This window comes from Anabas testudineus, chromosome 13 (assembly GCF_900324465.2).
Source record: "Anabas testudineus chromosome 13, fAnaTes1.2, whole genome shotgun sequence".
In the NCBI taxonomy this organism is placed as follows: domain Eukaryota; kingdom Metazoa; phylum Chordata; class Actinopteri; order Anabantiformes; family Anabantidae; genus Anabas; species Anabas testudineus.
This window is the reverse complement of record NC_046622.1, coordinates 6,231,737-6,251,286: the sequence shown is the minus strand read 5'-3', so window position 1 is coordinate 6,251,286 and position 19,550 is coordinate 6,231,737. Positions and strand designations below refer to the sequence as shown.

The following is a 19,550-nucleotide window of genomic DNA, read 5'->3' as shown; positions in this document are numbered from 1 at the left end:
GTGTGTGTGTGTGTGTGTGTGTGTGTGTGTGTGTGTCCTCAGCTTATCACATTCCTTCGGGAAAAACTCATCTTGGATTGTATTTCTTGAAGAGGAAACAAGTGTGAGGATGACTAAGCTTGTTCAAGTCCTTGCAACATTTGACAAGAATAAAGTAAGTGTGCAGTCTCTCTTGTCTCTCGTGTCTTTGTGCCAAAGCTCCAACTCAGTTGATCATTGGTTCAATTAATGACATACTTTATTGATCCCCTTGGGGAAAGAGATACAGTATCAGGTTGGCTCCAGCTCCTGTACAGCAGCTGAGCTCAGATGTGTCACCCCAGTGTCTGCTGTGGACCTAATTGAAGCCCCGTCTCTCCAGTCATAAAAATATTTTTTTGCTGAATATGAATCAGTATGCTACGGTCAAATGTAAATATTGGATGGATAAATGCTGCAGACAGAAAATCATACATTTGTGTTGTAATGAAAAGATATTTACCTAATGAAGATCAGCAAAATAACTTTCTGCATTAATAAGTACTTAGTTCATGAATTTTTAAATAATTCAAACAAGCCTTCACCATACAAGTTTGAGCTGGTTTTAATGTGAGATATTAAAATCAGCTCAAACATCTCAAGACGAGGATGTGAATTGCACTTGAATGTAAAGCCAACAGGAAAACAGAACTTGTTGTTAACAGCAAATGCACTGACTTGCTTTGGTCTGTCTCTGCAAAACTCTGCAAAATAATTCTGAGATGCGATTCATTACTATGTGAATATCTAGGACCTTATCCTGAGTAGAAACACCTTATGATCTGATTTATTACAACTGCCATAGAGCAGCTCAGTGTGGTCAGCAACATATTGTAAAAAGATAAAATGACTTTTCATTTCAGAATGTTTTAGGGAGCGGAGACTCGTAAAGGAAAGGCCACTTTTAAATTAGCTTTGAGACTTTTGTGATATTTTCATTTGTTGACAGATATAGCTCCTAAACAAACCTTAAAGTAATACTAATTACTAGTGTGATTTAGCTTTATTTGATCTTCTTAAATGCTATATTTAAATGGTATTAGCACAATATTAAACAGTCGTAACACAATACAGCTAACCTACAGCAGCTGGTGACCATAAAATGAAGTATAAACCCAAAACAAACTTTTATACAGGACATGATTTATACTGCATGTTAGACTGTTATTGTATATATTGTATTATATATATTGTATTGACTGCATATATATAATTACCTTTATATGAAGTATTTTGTTAGCAGAGTGGCTACATGAGCTCATGTAACACTTAAAGAAAAATGATTTGATTGAAAACAACAATTTGATGTTTTTACAGATGCTTATGTACCTGACTTTTTTTTTTTTTTGGCACCCAGCAGTTGCTAGGCAACCAGTGGACCCTATTGGTAGTTGCTGATTATAGTAGATTCAAATTCAAACTTTATTGTCAATGTACAAGAAAGTACAAGGAAATCTTAGCACTATGCATGGACAATATGCAGGCATATTTTATATGTTTTAAACAAAAGATATGTTAATTAATAAACTTTTGGGGCTCTGGTGTGATGTGTGTGATGGTGATATTGCCTTCTTAAACACCACAAAGCAGCTAAGCGTATTTGCTGAAATGTTTTTAAAATCCCACCCAGAGCATTTTACCTAGTTTCTATTCCTGAGATGTGGTTTAGAGATGACTACTCATCCTCTGAAGCCGCTGTTAGACACCCTTTTTTTGACAGTACTTTTGCTGATTGGTGTCTTGTGTTCTATATTTGGCGTATTCTGTGTCTGTGATGAAGTTGAAATTCTATTTTTGACTGGAGTGGTCAGTTTCAGTCTGCAGGATTGTGCTTTGTATGTAATTTATCCACTTTCTGCAAAGTGTTTCACAGTGATATACACTGTCTATTTAGAAACCTTCAGTCAAACCATGATTGCATGCTGAGAAAGCGTCTCTTTGCTTAGAATAATGATTGGATTTCTGACACTTTATCTTAGCTCTGATGCCACGTTTCCCTCAGTCACAATGCTGCTACAGTAAGTAATCAATGTTCTTGAGGCACAGTCATATTTTTAACAGGCGAAATATGGCTGGAAGTTGATTTACTTGAACAAGCCTCTGATTTGATCAAATCCAACCAAGTGTCATCTGAGTGTGTGCTTCAGTGGAACGAATAAAACTAAAGGAGCTCTGACCTTTCGTATGAGGGAGCGAACATTACCTATTTTTGTGAGCTGACCTTGATTGCTGACCAGCAGAATTTGAAATATTTCTTCTTCATTTTACATCACAACTTCCTATGTTTCACAATTCTCAAACTTACTGATACAGAAACTCAAATGCTTTAAATTCACATAAAGGTCTTAATGGGTTTTTGTGTGTATTTAATTTATTTGTCAGGAGTGGTTCCTTGGTAAGCCCCTGCACGATGAGGAATCAACCATCATCCATCACTATGCCTTTGCAGAAAATCCCTCCATCTTTAAATATCCAGACTTCGCTGCAGCTTGGGCCTTAAGCATCCCCCTAGTTGTTCGGTAAATATGTGCAGTACATGTTTAAATTGTGTTAATTCTTTGTTCTCCAGTTTTCATAGCTTATATTTGTATTTGTTCTTTGTTTTTATTTATTATTCTATGTTAGTCTTGCCAACAAAGTGAGAGACGAGCCACTTAAATCTGACTTCACCATTGACCTAAAACATGAGGTAAGATGACAGGAAGTACACGAGTACCTTCAGACCTGTTTTGTCTGGAAAGTAATAATGATGCTTTTTCTTTTTTTTTTCTTGTCTTTCTCACACTCATGTAAATGCCAACCCTTTATAATTTATTTGCACAAAAAGAGTGAGGCATGAAATCCATCTAACCTTGAAGTGAAATCTCATTACTTTAGAGAATTGTCATGGTGCAGCATTGAGATTCTTATTTTTATCACTGAATTTCAGTTGGGGAAAGCATCTTGGGATTTTGTTGAGTAAACACAGCATCAGACGTATCAGACACAGTGTAGGAAAAGTGGTTCAGTTAAGAGATGGCATGACTTCAGTCCCAGAGATTCAATTAAAATACTGTACATTTTTTATATGTTCAAAAAAGGCTACAAAATAGAGAGGTTATTGTGGAATTTTAGGTTTTTAAAAAACAATATTATGGTTTGTTTTTGAAAATGAAATGCTTTCAAAAACCTCTACATACACAGCCTTGTGTATGTAAAAATAAAGATTATTTATGCACAAAAGTACAGACAGGCATTGCATAAATCCTCAAGGTCAGTGCAGTTCACTGCCAGTAGATTAGCTCTAGGCTGACAGCAAAACATCACTGTTTATAGTTTCTGTAGTTTCCACTTATATATATTCATGACAGCGCTGATTGTGTTCTCCTCGTGACATATTCTTTTACTGTAACTTTGCTATCTTTCCTCTGTGGAATATTAAAAGTAAATCCTAAGAAGGAGGTTACAGTAATACTCACCATCTCTCAAATGCTCTCCCCCGCCTCCCATTTATTCCCTTTGTCAATCATCTGAAATATTAAAAATGCTCACTGGAGTTTTGTTGTGAGATCAAAACTGTCGCATTGATTGCAAAAGAAAACATTCAGCATCCCGCACGTCTTCTGTATTTAATGCTGTCAAAAAGATTATGTCTTGTTTTTAGCTCGTAAACAAGATCACTCTCTGTTATTACAGGTTGCCTTGTATATCTGGGACAATGGGAAGGGTCCGCATCTCACCGCTGTTCCTGAGCTGTGCACAGAGCCAGAGGACTCTCCTCAGGCCCTGTACTGTGCCACTACTCTGGGCAGCGAGCTACCAATGTGTGTGAGTCTCTGCTCTGTTTAGTTGGATTGTCCTCATTTCGCAGTAATTGGACAGGGAACACAATTAAACAACATAAAACACAGAGTGCTGCACTGTGACATACTGGCAGCTGGTGGAGATCAACAAAATTCAGTGTTTGTGCCCATGTCCACGTGAAAGCACGGCGCTGTACAACCTTGAACGTAACTGGTTTTATACACCAAGCTCAAGAACAATGTGCATTAACTTAAAAAGACTCAAGTTTGCTTTGCTAAATTCAGTCTAGTCAAGGAAGAAATGTTCTTTTGTTGCCAAGCAACATCCCTTTGCGTCCTCTCAACATCCAGTTTTATATCTGTTTGCATGTTCTGACTTATTTTTGACATTTGCCAAAATATGTGAACGTTTATTCGACACTAGCTGTAGGTCAACGGATACTGACATTAACGTAGTTTCACTCATGTTTATTCAATCCTCTGCTTTTGTCTTACCTTCATTTGCTGAAGTTTTTTTTATCTTAGTTTCTCTTTAGTTTCTCTTTTGTTACCCTTCTTATACACAGCTTGCACACTGCTCATCCAAATTTTGTTGCATGTATCCTCACAAGATTATCTCACACATGTTGTGATGAATTTAATATAAAGCATAAATGTCTTGAGGATGTCTGTACCTTAAATACAGGATGTTGGTTTGTTAATATCAGTGTCACACTGGTAAATGTGTTGAAACTTGTGTCATTTAAATGAATCTTACTAAAACCACACAAATAATGTTACAGATAGTGTTAGTATTATAGTAGTAATGAATTGATGCTATGCTGCAAGAATGCATTGAATATCTCTCTGTTGGTATTGTTTGCTCTTGCTGAAGATTTGTGAACTAATCAGTAGGGTCAGCCATATTTTAGCCTACATGAAATGACCCTTAAGGAAAACGTAATGATGTTGCATGGAGATGTATGTGACTGTAAAATATCTTCAGTGTGGGTGAGGTGAGTTAAATTTGGGATTCACGATCTGCAGCTGTAAGTGTCCTAATTTAGATTTATTTTCCCTTCCTTCCTGTTTTTGATCTGATCTTTTGTGATTCAAATCACACACTGAATATGCATATGTGCGGTAGATTCTGGTACATATTTGTGCAGTCTGAACTGTCAGGTTTCTACATGCATTCATGTGGTTTTTATCGCTACATCCGTGGAAATTGGTATCCACATAAAACCGCCTTCGCCCGACCAGAAAATGGGGCGACGACTTGAGCAGCCAGTGAGGAAACATGAAGGTCACAGGTTTAGTGAGTATTCAGGGAGAAGTTTCCATTCAGACAAAACGAGAGGGGAGGTATCGTAATCGGCTGGCGTTCGAAACAGTTGCGAGACAAATTGCCAAGTGGGGCCACAGCTGCACTTGGCTGCAGTGTCAACAAAGAATCAAGTGCCTCGAGAGACTGATTCAAGGAGGCGAAGGATGGCAATCAACAGAATGGCCACGGCAACAAAACAAGTCCTTTTGATTTTACTCTATAATGATGCATATTGTGGTGGTGTTCTTCTCTGCATGCTGACACTTCAGGAAAAAGGGGTTATTCAAAGTTTTTTTTTAAACATGAGTAAAACAGACAAATAAAAGAGATAATAAGAATCTACACTTGTAGCATTAGGTCAACAAAGACCTGTATGTGCTTGTACACTGAAAAGGATAGCAATACGTCTTTCATCCTGGATTGAATGTGGGAACAAAGGACACAGAGAGGCAAACAGAGAGGTTACATTTTTAGTTGTATTCATCTCCTTTAATTTATCATCTTTTCGTGTTGCATAACTTTTTTTTACTTCCAGAGCTTTTACGTGCCCCCTTCACCTCATTTAGCATAATGTCCTGAGATTATTATACATGCTAAATTATGATCAGCTTCTCTACTTTCAAAAAGACAGCCAAAGACAACCAGAGGGGCAAACGACCTCAGTCCATTTACAGACATATCCAATTCTAATTTCACTTTGAAGATAACAACTCCCACTGATCACTTCGACACTTAATTTAGCTTGAAGAAACTGAATTTCCACAATTTGGCTGCTTGTAATATAGATTCTGATTTATTTCTAATTGATTTATGCTGTTTGTTCATGCAGGCATTTCTTTGATTCATGTCTCTTATTTTCATCAAAGGGGGAGGCTGTAAATAAAGAAGATATATTTGTTGCTGTGAAAACGTGTAGGAAGTTTCACAGTGAAAGAGGTGAGTCACACTCCCACTCTTACACAATCTGCCAAAGACCCACAAATTCCCTTTAAACAGTGCACTTACCCTGTTATTTGCTTGGAATGGATTTATTTCACCTTTGACGTGTGTGTTTGTATAAGACTAGTCCTCATTATCACAATTAGACCTCCAGCTAAATTATTTTATTGTTAAATCTAAATAATGTTGAGGCTAAAGAAATACTTTGAGGTACTTAACTGCATGCCCTCCTTGATCCTATAAATGTATGATCATACAAAAAAAATCATTAAACTATCTACAGTGAATTAATTCTAGAGGGATCAGGGAAATTGGGTGCTACATTCAGACGCTCACTCACAAGAAATTGCACTAATTACAGTAATTGCCATTTCCTCTGCCAAGCTGCCATTATCAGTTTCAAATGTAGACGAGATAAAATTTTATATTATATTCATATATCAAACATTAGTTAGATGAATAAGCAACAGACCTGAAAGAGCATCACATTTAATTTACTTTGTCACTCAGTGTTAAGTCTTAGCTTATCTTCTTCATCTGTTGTGATTAGTTTGTACAAATCAATCTACTGAGCATAAAAATCCACATTTATCTATGTAGAAATAAGTTAAAATATTTAAATAGGAAGCTGCTTATCTGTTTTCATAGTGAGTTGTCGGTTTCTGAGATCCTTCAGTGAGGATCAGCCCCCTTTGGTTTCTTCTTTCAGTGTTGTATATGACACTTTGATTCACTCCTGATGGTTTATGAGAGTCAAACACTCCAAGCCTCAAGCTGCAGCTGAAGATCTCTGAGTATTTCTCAGCTCACGTATACACTCATCTCAACAGCCCAGAAAACCTTCACAAGAAATAAGTCAATCAAATCGATGGAAAACTATAGGAAAACAGTCAGTGACAGAAAATGCTTTATTTACTGAGTTGTAGCTGAAAGGCATTGTAAGTAAATAGAATGAAAAAGTACGCATAAGATACAGTACTCGGCTCACTTACACTGCATTTCTGCTGTTCTTCGACATTGGAGAAAGTTGGAAAACTGCAGGCCCTAGTGTGTTACTGTGCCTCGAGCACAAAAAGTAGAAGTTACAAAAGGTTTTCTTGAGAAAACGCTAACACTGAAATGTATAGAAAATCCACTCTTAAGAGGTTACAATGAAAAGGTTTTATGATTTATCAAGGTTCAATATAAACAGGCTAATCAAACATAAAGTGAAGATAATAGTTTAACTTTATTTTTAGTTTTTTGTACAAAATGTACAAAATGTGATAACATAGGAAACAGAATTTTTCATCTTACTCTCACAGATTTTATACTTACAAAAAAATTTAACTGTCTTCCGAATAGAAAGAAACATCAGAGAAAATATGTATTGCAATACGTATGAAATAATAATTCGCTCAGAGGAGTCTACGTTGCACAGAAGCAGAGTTCTGCTTGTTGTGAAACACTGTATTGATTTTTCTCTCCTTTGCTCTAGTTCCAGTGATAAAGAAGACCTGGGAAAAGGATGCTATATTTTTAGAGTACTACAGTGACCATGCTGATCCTTCAATACCGACCATTAATTTAGGAGTACCAAATACTGAAAGAGGTAAGGGCCCCTTTGCCCTCAGTTACACCAAACTAATACAAGAGGCCTTTGTAACGGTGCAGGGTCAGCTACAGATATGGAGGTGCATGAAAAATGAAATGGCCAACTAAAGTTCAAATTTCTACAACATAACACCTTGTAAAGGGATAGGTGGCAGTAATTCAAACCTAAAATTGAAGGAGAATTGGAACTAAAGCAAGTTCAGTCAGAGGTGAATTCAGAAGTGTGTTTTCTCACAGAATGACAGAACTGCAAAGTTAGATATATTTTATTCAGTTATTTTTGGAAGTGGCACATTTTTCTTTTTTTTTTAGTTGGTCATGCTGAGATTTTTTCAACATCTGTTGTCCAAATTATTGTGAGATGATAGATGTCAGTCAGAGGACCTTTCCTCTGACAGATAACTGCACATTTACTCAACTCAAGCTTGGTAAATACCCTTCAGAGTTCCACAGGCTGCGTGTTTGCTGCTGATATTTGTTTAAGAGAGGGTCATAATCAGGCAGTAGTTCATTTCACCATTTGTGGATGTGTTTTTTTTTCCACCACAACACACTTTAGACTTTTTAGCTTCACGAGACTTACCATCAGGCCTGTATTTGAAAGCCATTATTGCGGGGCCAAATGTTATATAGTTCAGCAATTTTAGAAACATGCTCAGGTTTTTTGGCAAGCAACATATGACAATAGTGATAGGACGGTTATAAAATGCAGTTTAAAGACTGGACGCCTGTCCAAAGATAAGAAAATCCACTTATTTTTTACAGTTGAAGCTCACTACTGACTGTGTTACTCAGAGAAATCAGGTAACACAGGTAACTGGGGAACAAGCTTACATGCGCTTTAGAGAAATCAGATTCATTCTCTATCTCAGACTTATTTTGACACATTTTACTGTGTAGTGACACAAAACTCTGCTTCCTGACTTTTGCATGCTGTTCTGTATGTGTGTTTTGGAGCAGTCAGTGCAGCGAGAGAATGGCAAGCAGATGCAATGGAGCTCCTTTTTCTCCATGAGAAATCCATCTAGGGAAATCAGGTTTTTCTTATCCCCTAGCCCAAATACAGAAACCAGGTTTCTCACTCTCGCTCTCGTTCTCATTTCACATCCTGTTCTTACTCCACAAATTGGTGTTTTTGAGAAAGCTCACTGTAACCATGTTACTTAAGTGCTTTGAAATGCACTGAGTGGTTTTACATTAAAGTTAAGTAGCAGACTGACTCTTGGTCAGGAAAAGTAATGGCACACACACATAAAACATGTTGTCATGCATGTACAAGCAGATGCAGAAAACATTTGACGCTTACACAAAAGTAAGTCGATTCATTAACGCAATAACTTCCATCTTCCATTGAAAGTTGCAGAGCAAACCTGTCTCACTGCCCTTAACCAGATATACTGAGCTAAAATATAATTTACAGTGCCCAGGAGTTATTAGCATCATTATTACTATTTCAATATGGCATAGTCACCTATTTATCACACCTGCCTACAAGTCAGGATGTATCCTCGGGCAAGATTTTGAGTGCAGCTCCTGTCATATGTGAATGAACTTGACTGGAAGATCTGTTTTTGCAGAGTCACTGCTGTCAAGCTATTCTGACAAGAGATTGTGGCAATTTTATTTATAGATCCAGCAGCAGTTTAATTTTTAATTCACCTGGATAATTTGTTAACAAGTCCTTGATGATGATGAATGATAAAACCAGGGCAGGGTAATGCTAGATTCAATATATTATAAAGAAAACATGGAATACGCCGGTGAATAATGGCAACACAAAATGTAAAATATTCAGAATCAAGTACAAGAACATGCACGCCGAACACAAGAATGCTCAAAGCAGTTCAGGGTGGTTTGTAAAGACGGCACCAACTCTCTGCTTCACTGCCCTCCTGGTTGCCTGAGGCAGGGGGCCATTTGGGCGCAAATTATTTTACAGTCTGATGACTGTCGGCACAAAACGGCACCTAGGACCTCTCACATTGCACCTTAATGGGATGATGCATTGGCTGGAGCCACCTCTTAGTCGACTGTAGGAAGGATGAGGGAAAGAGTGAGGTTTATTCTTCAGTCTTCCTTCAGCTACTGTCTCCAGGCAGATCCGTTTTTTAACAAGGATGTCTTTTACAACCTGATTAAATCGAAGCATTGAAGGATGCAAACTGCTAGCAGCTACTTGCTAAAACACACACACTAGTCCGTAGAATAGAGCTGAGCTTCATTAACAGTGATAGAAGACCTCTATTTGTGACATTACTCTGTTATCAGTTCTGTTTGTTTTCATATGCCACCTGCCAATCGACTACCAACTCGCTCACCTCCCCGATGCTGAACCACAGATGTGTGCTGTCATACTTCAGACACTGTTTTTACTGTGTTGCTTGGTGGATTTTTTAAATCAGATATGTACAGTCGTGGAAACAGATCTTTGCAAATAAGATTTTTGAAGACGTGTGTAACTTCAGACTGATTTTGACTGAGAAAACAATCCTTGATGTTATTTGCAGGTTGATGTTATCCCTGTCAGCCTACTGCATGACAGCAGCATCAATCAGTAGTGATGAAGGAGTTTCATACTGTGACTAGGTATTGCTGGTCTGTGAAGACAGAGATTGTTTTTCACACAGACTGCTGTTAGTTTTCCTTTCATATTGTTGCCACCAGTCAATGCAAATTTAGATCATTACCTCCACAGGCATATCCAGACCTCCAGTGATGATCTCCCCATAGTGGAATCAGATCTCGAGATGGAATATACTGTTATGAAGTAGTGGAGGGTCTGATGTGTTAAGAGTAAAAAGGAAGGTGACAGTACAATCCCCTGGGCCACCACAGTGCCACTCTGCAGCTTATAATGCATCGGTAATGTGTAATTGTTTGGAGTTGGGCCACGTTTGACTGAAAGCAACCTGCTTTAAATTCTTTAAGCTAAGGGCCTATTGATTTCAATTCCAGAGAAATAATGACCTGTAAGACTGTATCATGACTGTTAATTGTTAAATGAAAATGGAAGAAAACTGTGTGGGGATAATTGTAAAAGTCTTGTTGACTTGGTATTAATAAGGAGTTCAACTCTGGCTGCTATATTATTTCTTTAATTGTCTTACTGATTGCTTTATAGATTCACTATATATAAAGCTGTTATAGTGTTTACTGTTATTTACACACGACAGAAAGTGCACCACCAAAATCTGAAACCTAAGAAATACACATACAGGCAGTGACAGTAAAAAAAAAAAAACTAAACGCATTACAAACCTCATTAAGTTTACAGAACTGTTTAAGTAGATTTCATTAATTTACATGTAATTAAATTTGCTAGGTAATAAAGCTGTGACTATTGACTAATTACTTACCAACAAATCTTCTGATTATTGAATTAATCAAAGAAATGTCAAAAAGTATTGAACACTCCAATAAGGTGTGTTCAAAAAGCTTGTTTCACTCTAACAAAACTCAAAGACTAAGGTAACTATTATACTTTATAGGACAAGAAAAAGTAATTCTTTCTTTTGCCGTGATATTCTTTGTCAAACCTGCTTGAACACATACAGTATGTGTGTTGTAGTCGTTGTGACTTAACCTCTGAGTTTGACATCTCGCTCCAGAAAAAGCCATTAGTCTGCTCCTCTCAACCATTAATTTGTGTTCGTCTTTTTTTTGTAGCCAGTGTTGGCAAAGTCTTTCTCATAGATCATTTAGGAGACAGTGTCTCCTTCCACTGAATGCCAGCAATTTTTACTTTTGGGGAGCAACAATCGAGTGTCGGAACTTTGGCAGCCATCCACAGTCCATCATCAAGGCAGGAGATTTGCTGTAGTTTGGTAGGAAGCCAGATACTTAAGCTACTGTCAGTTTAGCTTCTGTGCTTAATGTCAATCATAGAGAACTCATAATGCCGTTTACATGTTGGAGTATGGACAGCTCATTGGATGTTTACAGTGGATGTCTAGAAAAGGTGAATGTAAATGTAAACAGAAAATCAAATGAACAGAAATGGTTAATGGATTCATTAATTAATCACACAAGCAGGTGGTACATGGTTGAGGTTCACATGAAAGATAAGCAGTTCGAGTCGTTCCCTGATGCCAAATACCGGCATGATATTAAATCCGTTATCAGAATAAAATTGAGTTAAAGCCTGGACATACATAATTTATTTCCATTTCTTTTGTTTACGTTTCCCTGCTCTTTTTCGAAGGCCTCAAGGTTTATGCTAATGAATGCTGAGAGCATCCGTGGAGTTCATCAACAGTCAACAGGCATCAATAAGTCAGGAATCTGTACTCACCCCTTATTTTTTCACCTTCACTTGACTTCATTGACTTGTTTATGCTTTTAAAGCCAGGCCTTAAAACAATATATTTATTGAGTCTGTGTGTTAATAATAAACTCAGAAGTTATATATATTTCGGAGAGAAAAATTCAACATTTAAAGACTTAAAGCAGCATAATCGTTTTTTGTCTTTTGTTTTGTCAATGAAAGCTGTAATTGGTGAATATAAATGTGTATCTGGAGGAAATATCTCCATCATATCAATGAAGCCGTTGTGTTTGTATTCAGTTTTGAGAAAGCAGCGGTTTACACCAAAGGCAACAAACCAATAACATTCACAAGTAAGCAGCATCAGTTGATTGAATAATATTGAAAATCCCAGTGTAAAATAGGAATAAGAAAAGTAAAAAGAAAATAAGTCAAAGCGGTTGCCTCCAGTAACAACTTTGACTCCATGTAAAAACTATTTGAGTTATCATGAAATAAAGAAATAACCTATTTTGAAAATGAGAAAAACAGACTCAACAGTTTGAGGTTAAAGGTTTTAGATTTGGTTTCAGTGTGTACAAGTGGGAGGACAGGTGATGTAAGACCTTGAAATGGGAACATGTCAGAGGAACTTTTTAAAATAAATGCTCAAAACTATTCATGGTCAAGTGTGTTGTAGTAGCATTAGGTTAGTTTAAGTAAATGTAGCAGTGGGGACTTTTGAGATATTCTGCACGAGATACGAACGTGTCAGCTACTGCGTAGTTACTCAGTATCCACCTCAACTAGAAATAACAATTACCAGGCTTGTTTGGAGACCCGACTCTAAAAGCACGTTTTTGGATTTTATTCTCGTCAGCAGTTCAAGGTGTCCTTTCTTATTCTATATTCAGATACTAGAAAAACACCTTGGGTGCCTTATAAATAAAACAGTAGGGCTTCAGTATGCTTTGTGATGCTTGCCACCAGGGATTTCCATGTCTCAGCTCTCTGCCATGATGGTGTGCAGATATTTGGATTCTTTCTTTGGGTTCCTTGTATTTGTTGTGTACTACCACATCATTGATGTTGTTTGCAGGAGTTGGCAGAACAGTTTGTTGCATCTATTGGTCATGTCAAACATAGCAGAGTAGAAGTTTGATCTTCCTCGCCCATCATGCCAAACACATCTCATTGTTTCTTTGAGATGTCAGAGCACATGGAGAAAGAGACGGCGGCTTTCTTTCTGCTCACAAAGCCCCAGAGCACACATCTTCACAACGAAAAAGCCAGGAGGGATTTTTTCCTAATGGTACATTACACAGGTCTGAAAAGGGTCTTAAACCTCTTAAATGTGAGATCATTTGTTTGATCGCTGAAGTAGCTGCTATATCCGCTCACAGCCACATGTGCCTCACACTTTATTAGCTAATTATGGTGCACAGGATCCTAATTGTCCTCTGCACAATTAAATTAGTGGAGCTGATGTTGAAGTTATGAAAATGAAAAGTTGCCAATGTAAAGGTAGAGTCTATTTGTTAGGCACCACATATATTTATGCCTCTTTAAAAGCTGTTCTCCAGAGATACAACTTTTTTTTTTTTCATGAAATTACTATTGATGACATTTCTTTTTAGATAAAGCACAATGTTTACATTACAACAGCTAAAAAATAATTAAAAGAGCTGAAAATACAAAAGAAAACATGGATTGTACTGAATGGAGCGGCTGAGTTATTGCTTTAAAATCGAGGCCTCTTTGTCTTCTCCTAACAAAAATGTTGCTTTGCAGTTTCTGACAGTGACTGTTAGCTACCCTGCTGCCTTTCAAATCTTTTAGCGTTAGCATAATTTATGGATTTTTCCTCGCCTTGTGGCAGCTGTTGTCCTGTGTATGTGTTTGTGCCTTTTGAAGCATGTGTGTGTCTGTGCATGGAAATACCTGCTTATGCCAAGTGTGTTTTTCTTCCAGTAACGGGGTCATTTATCTTTGTAAACCAGAATACAGCACGCGGTCAATATGTGATTAAGTTGTACTGGCCAATTTATTTATAGCATGTCTATGTTTGCAGGCCACTGTGGGAAAACATTTGCAATCCTTCAAAGGTTTCTAAGCAGCGATGTCCCAAACACCAAGTGGCTCCTCATTGTGGATGATGACACACTTATCAGGTATCGGATCTGAAATGGGTTTCGGGTGGGGCACAGCGTCCCATTCTTTTTAATGCCTCAGTTTCATTTTTCTCAAAGTTTGACTGACAGTTATTCATACATTTTCCACAGTTTCAGTCTCTTAGCCGTGAAAAAGGTTTGCACAGTGAAAAGATAGAAACGTTTGGAATGAAGTGATTTTGGGGGGAAAAGGACTTAGATAGTACAATACTGTCAAACATCCAAAAAGCTCAGTACGTAAATTCAAGTCCAACTGGCTTGACGCTTCTGTCAGGTTGCCCTTTCATGTGGAAGCCTCTGGATGTGTAATAGTGCCTGAGGGAGCGCAGTTATTTCAGCCTCTAAATGGACAATAGCCTGTGCGTATGATGATGATGAGTTTGATCTGTGCTTTCGGCAGCATCCCCAGACTGAGAGTCTTGCTGAGCTGTTACGACCCCTCTGAACCCGTGTGTCTAGGGGAGAGGTATGGCTACGGTCTGAGCCAGGGTGGCTACAGCTACATCACAGGAGGTGGAGGGTGAGTTTCACAGCTCACATGCTGCGGGAATAATGATGAAAGATACAGACACTGCAGAGGGACTATAAAATATTTAATGGAAATCCTGTTATCTGTAATTTACAGATAAACCATTTCAATTCCGATAAGTGTGTTGCTCCCTTAGGGGAAGTTTTAGCTTGCAGACTGACTTACAATACAGTTGCATTAGAGTACAGTAAAGGCTCAATGTAAATACGAAATAGCCTTAAGATAAATATGGAATAAATAACCACATAAACAGTCTGTGCTTAAAACTCGCTACATCATGCAAATTGTTGTTTACTGCAAGAAAACACACAGCGCAGAATAACTGCAGTTCTATAAGATCCCAGTTTTAAATTCCTCTTATCACATGCAGTTATAGGTGGGCAAAAAGCACAAGTTATATACGTCAGGTGTCAGTGCTGCAGGAAATCTGTATTACAGATAGAACTTGAGCTGTGAGTGAGCTGTGTGAGAAACTATTTAGGGACTCTTCAGTTGCTGTGACACTTTACAACACTGCAGCTGCCAGTTTTCTCAAAAACCTGTTGTGAAGGGCAATGAGTGAGTTTTTTTTTTATTTTTTGACTTTTTTCTGGCAGACTGAGATTTGTTTTTTTAGTTTAATTGCTTCTCTCTTCAAAGAGATGTCACGTCATTGTTTTGTAGCCTTCTCTCTCATTAAATGAATAAATAATGAGCACAATGAACCTGAAAATGATCACTGAAAGACGTACAGCACATATTATTTTCTAGTCATAGTGCTGTATTATGTATTCGTTATCATGTTTCTGATGTCTGTCTCTGTGTCTCTGCAGTATGGTCTTCAGCAGGGAGGCTGTTGTCCGACTGCTCAACAGTGGCTGCAAGTGCTACAGCAATGATGCACCAGATGACATGGTGCTGGGAATGTGCCTCAATGCTCTTGGACTTCCTGTCACGCACAGTCCACTTTTCCACCAGGTTGTATTCACACTCTTAAATTGCATTCTTTCGTCACTGTCTCCGTCTGTGTTTGTATCCGTAGTGAAACAAATCTTATATATTTTTAAATGTATTTTATTATTATTAATTTGATTTAAAAATCTATTCTGCACCTCTTCAATTATCTGTTCTACTGTAGTAAAATATTTGTTGTCTTTTAATAAATAAACTGCAAAGAAAATCTGATTTCAGCAGCAGGTTTTAAAAATGTATCAGCCAGAGACAGAAAGAAGCCTCTGTCATATTTGTGGTCAACAGCCCAGACTTGATATTTAGAAGTTCTGCACACCTTCACCACAACATTCAGGTTTTTTTTCTACAGTTCAGTTTTTTTATGGTTCTGTTTGAGCGCTCACAGTATCTGGTTAAGCTTGAAGAATGACTGTGGCAAGAGTTTGAGTCCAGTATTAAACCACAGTGTCTTGCGGTTATTACAGACACCATAATGTTTATTGTAGTGCCCAAACTTGGGTTATATCTTTGTACCTAGTCACAACCAAACCACTTTGTTTGCATAGTTGTTGTCCAGTGTTTTTGACTGGGTGAAAATAATTGTTACTGTACAACATCTGCCATTTTGGTGCGATTGTATGACACTGACGCCACCATTTTGGCACCTGATACCAAAAGAGAGTGCAAAATCCAGAGACACCTGCCTACGTACTTGGAATCTTATTAAATTTAAAGCCTCCATCATTCAACGTAATTCAGTGAATGATCATTATTGCGACAAAACATCATGGCGGTTGCAGTTTTGTTGCTTGGAAATGTAATTTTATATGCAGCAATCTATCCGTCTTGTGTGAACATCCCCAAAAAAACATAACATCTTATTGATATAATTGTTATTTACACCTGTTCGTTTCACACTGGGACTTGTTAAAATATCTTTATAACATTTGTCCAACCCTAACAAAACAACAGAGAGGCAGTTAAGGTGCCCACTAAATGTAGTCCATACCTTCCAGCACTGATCTGACAAAAAGGGATTATTAGCAGAGAAACATGCACCATAAGTGCACGACCTTTAAGGTGGCACCAGTTCTCTAATCATTTGACAAATCTATGCATTTATTCACCCAAATTATGGGTCAGTGTAACAATAACATAAGAACGTCAGGTGCTTTGTTTTTGGTGTGCAGGATCTATTTTCATGCTTCGCTCTCTGCTGCTCTTGTGCACAGTCTCTTGTGACTCCTTCTAAATATAAATTAATGCACTTCATCTTATCTTCCAGGCACGCCCAGAGGACTATGCCAGAGCCTTCTTAGCTCACCAGGTGCCCATTTCTTTCCATAAACACTGGAACATCGACCCTGTTGCTGTTTTCAATAAATGGCTTCGGGATGACCTGAGGGCAAAACCTTCAGATGGACTTAACAGGAGCGCTAAGACAGAGTTATAACCATTTTAAGCACATGACTGGCCTGAGTGAATATGTGTATATGTACAGTCTGTGTGGCTGTGAGAGTGAGTGATGAAGTATGGAGTCCTTCACAGATGTAAATGGTTTTTTGTATTGTTGTTGTTGAACTATTATTAAGGAGGCCATGCAAGCGTGTGTCCATGACTTACAGTAATACTGTAATAAATGTGAGTGTTTTCATGACTGAGTTGCAAAAAGTATCACTAATGCTGTACAGTCTTCTCTAATTTGACATAAAAGCATAAATATTTGAGAATGTTTTGCTTTTCTGTTTCGCTGGAGACCAGTTGTGGGATTTGTAACCAGTAATGTATAAATTATGAAGTTTTTAAATGAAGTTTAGACTGAGATGGTGAAACAACTGTGTCAACTATAGTTAAACAGCAGCATTAAAGCTCTCAGAAGCACTCTGAAGGTTTGTAATTACTCCTAAAATGTGCCAGACGTAGTTTTTAAAAGTGTTCAGCTGCTGCTCTGGTCGATCCAGCTTAACTTTATTTGAAACTCACCCTCGTTATGGTTTTTGCCAAAAGCCATTTGTTTCTTAAGGCTTGCTTTGACCTCAAACTGAGTCTCAGGAAGAAAAAAAGCTTCAGCATAATTTCATGGTTATAATTACTCGTAACACATTAGCTGATATCCTGAGGTATGATGTGGAAATGGGTTTTATCAACACCAACTTTCCATTTAACTTTTTTTCTCTAACAAAATTAACTGTCTCAGATAATTAATTGGCAAACTGAGTGATTTGCTGACCATTATTAAAGGTCTTCCAAAGACCTTCAGTCTCCGATGAAGAATGAAACATTTCCTCTGGCAGTTTGCCATCTTAAAAAGTTAATTTGCAATTGTAATTCTTCATTCTCAATAAAAACCTTCAAGCGGCTGCTGCCTCACAATGGTTACAAAAGTTTAGGAAGTGATTGAATTGATTATAAAAGGTTGATAATAATTAGGCAGAACTTTGAAATGTTAATACGGGGAAACTCATTATGTCCAATACAGAAGCTATCCCTCTATTCACAGAATTTGTCAGTATTGTGATGCTAAATATACACTGTCCTAGCTGCACAGTAGGCCAGTACGAGTTCATGAAAAGTCTATTAGCCTCAGGCATTTGAAGCAGTGTCATAAATCAAACAGACATCTCCTAACACACCTATTACTGGAAACCTATTTGCATGGAACAAGTATACATTTTAGTCATTTGGCAGACGCTTTTATCCAAAGTGACTTACAGTGAGGTACAAGGTACAAAGGCAGGCAGGGTAAGCGTTAGGAGGTCTTGCCTAAGGACCCGTACTCGAGGTAGGCCACAGCTGTGATTCAAACCCCAGTCTCCCACTACGCTATCCAGCCAATTGGAGTTCCATTCCTAGTGGGACTCACCCACACATGGAGTAATGACTGATGGTGACACAGTGCTTTATAGTGAGGGAAATCCTCACCACTATTTTAGAGATGCTTGGTTTATATTTTCTCTTTTAAAGAACTGCCTGATTATATTTTCTGTTTATCCGTCAAGGTCTTAATGCTGTGTCAAAGCATCTCCATACTGCCAGGTATGAAACTCTGTGGGGCAAATGCTGAATTATATTTTTACGTTTTATTTTTTTGGCATAAAGACAAGAAGTTCTGCTTTTGAAAAAGCCCATGTGTAATTTGAAACTGTAACCTCCCCTGCAGATAAATCTTCACAGAACAAAGGACGTGACTTTTGTGTCTTCAAAAGTAAGAAAAAAAAAGTTTTCTCCAGAAATTGCTGTGTGCAAGTTTTATAAAAAGGTTAGTTCCATAAAAAACACTTCGAAAATCAATTTTAAAGGAAATCTGCAGCTTCTTTTTCCAAAGGTCCTATGCTTGATTTGTAATTGGGTGGAAAAATTACAACAGGTTATTTTGGCTCCATCATTCCCATTGGACAACTAGTATTTACCCATATTTTATTCTTTGAAGCAGTGCACTAGGTTACAAATGAACTGTACAGGCAGTTTAAGTTTGCATCATATTTCAGTGTCTTTGTAAGATTTGCCTTCACATGTCCAGATCATTATTCAGAAAGCTTCATTTAAATAGACTTGTGCATGAGCTGTGGAAGGTCCTGGCTTGAGTGCCATTGGAGGGTTTTGAATTTTCATTTGGGGCCGTTTGAACATGAGTGTGTTATTCTCAGAGGGTTCACTGTAACCAGCAGGGTTTCCAAAAGAAGTGGATGAGAAGTGCTGACTGCAGTCAGTGCCATTTCAAATCACAGTCACAGTCTGCTCAGCTGAGGCTTTTATCATCACTCAGTCTTCTCACTTGTTGCCAATCTGTTTTCCATCCCTTCAGGGAAACAACTGTGACTGAGAAGATCTCTCTGCAGAAGAACAATTACAACATCTCAGTATGTGATGTCATTAAGTTAAAATGAAGCCTCATCTGCAACTTTGTGTTTAGTGCTAATTAGCTAATGGTTGTACACTAGCACATGAACTTAGATGGCCAACATGGTGAATTATATTAGAATACATTTGGATTTGTTACTGTGCAGGTTAGCAAACTAGCATTTAGCTCAAACTGATT

At 37.8% G+C, this 19,550-nt stretch overlaps 1 protein-coding gene across 2 annotated transcripts in view; it reads left to right on the top strand.

Moving 5' to 3' along the window:
- b3glcta (beta 3-glucosyltransferase a) overlaps positions 1-17,771 on the top strand; it is a 50,124-nt gene extending 32,353 nt beyond the window's left edge. Inside the window, exons 6-15 of one of the 2 annotated variants that reach the window (XM_026376524.1) lie at positions 43-154; positions 2,401-2,537; positions 2,644-2,707; positions 3,694-3,825; positions 5,973-6,042; positions 7,523-7,636; positions 13,953-14,052; positions 14,453-14,572; positions 15,394-15,538; positions 16,797-17,770. In XM_026376524.1, the coding sequence (XP_026232309.1) occupies positions 43-154; positions 2,401-2,537; positions 2,644-2,707; positions 3,694-3,825; positions 5,973-6,042; positions 7,523-7,636; positions 13,953-14,052; positions 14,453-14,572; positions 15,394-15,538; positions 16,797-16,964 (1,162 nt within the window). In that variant the 3' untranslated portion in view covers positions 16,965-17,770. Of the gene's footprint in view, positions 1-42; positions 155-2,400; positions 2,538-2,643; positions 2,708-3,693; positions 3,826-5,972; positions 6,043-7,522; positions 7,637-13,952; positions 14,053-14,452; positions 14,573-15,393; positions 15,539-16,796 lie in introns of both variants that reach the window. The other variant, XM_026376534.1, reaches the window with a different exon arrangement.
- The last annotated feature ends 1,779 nt before the right edge of the window (positions 17,772-19,550 follow it).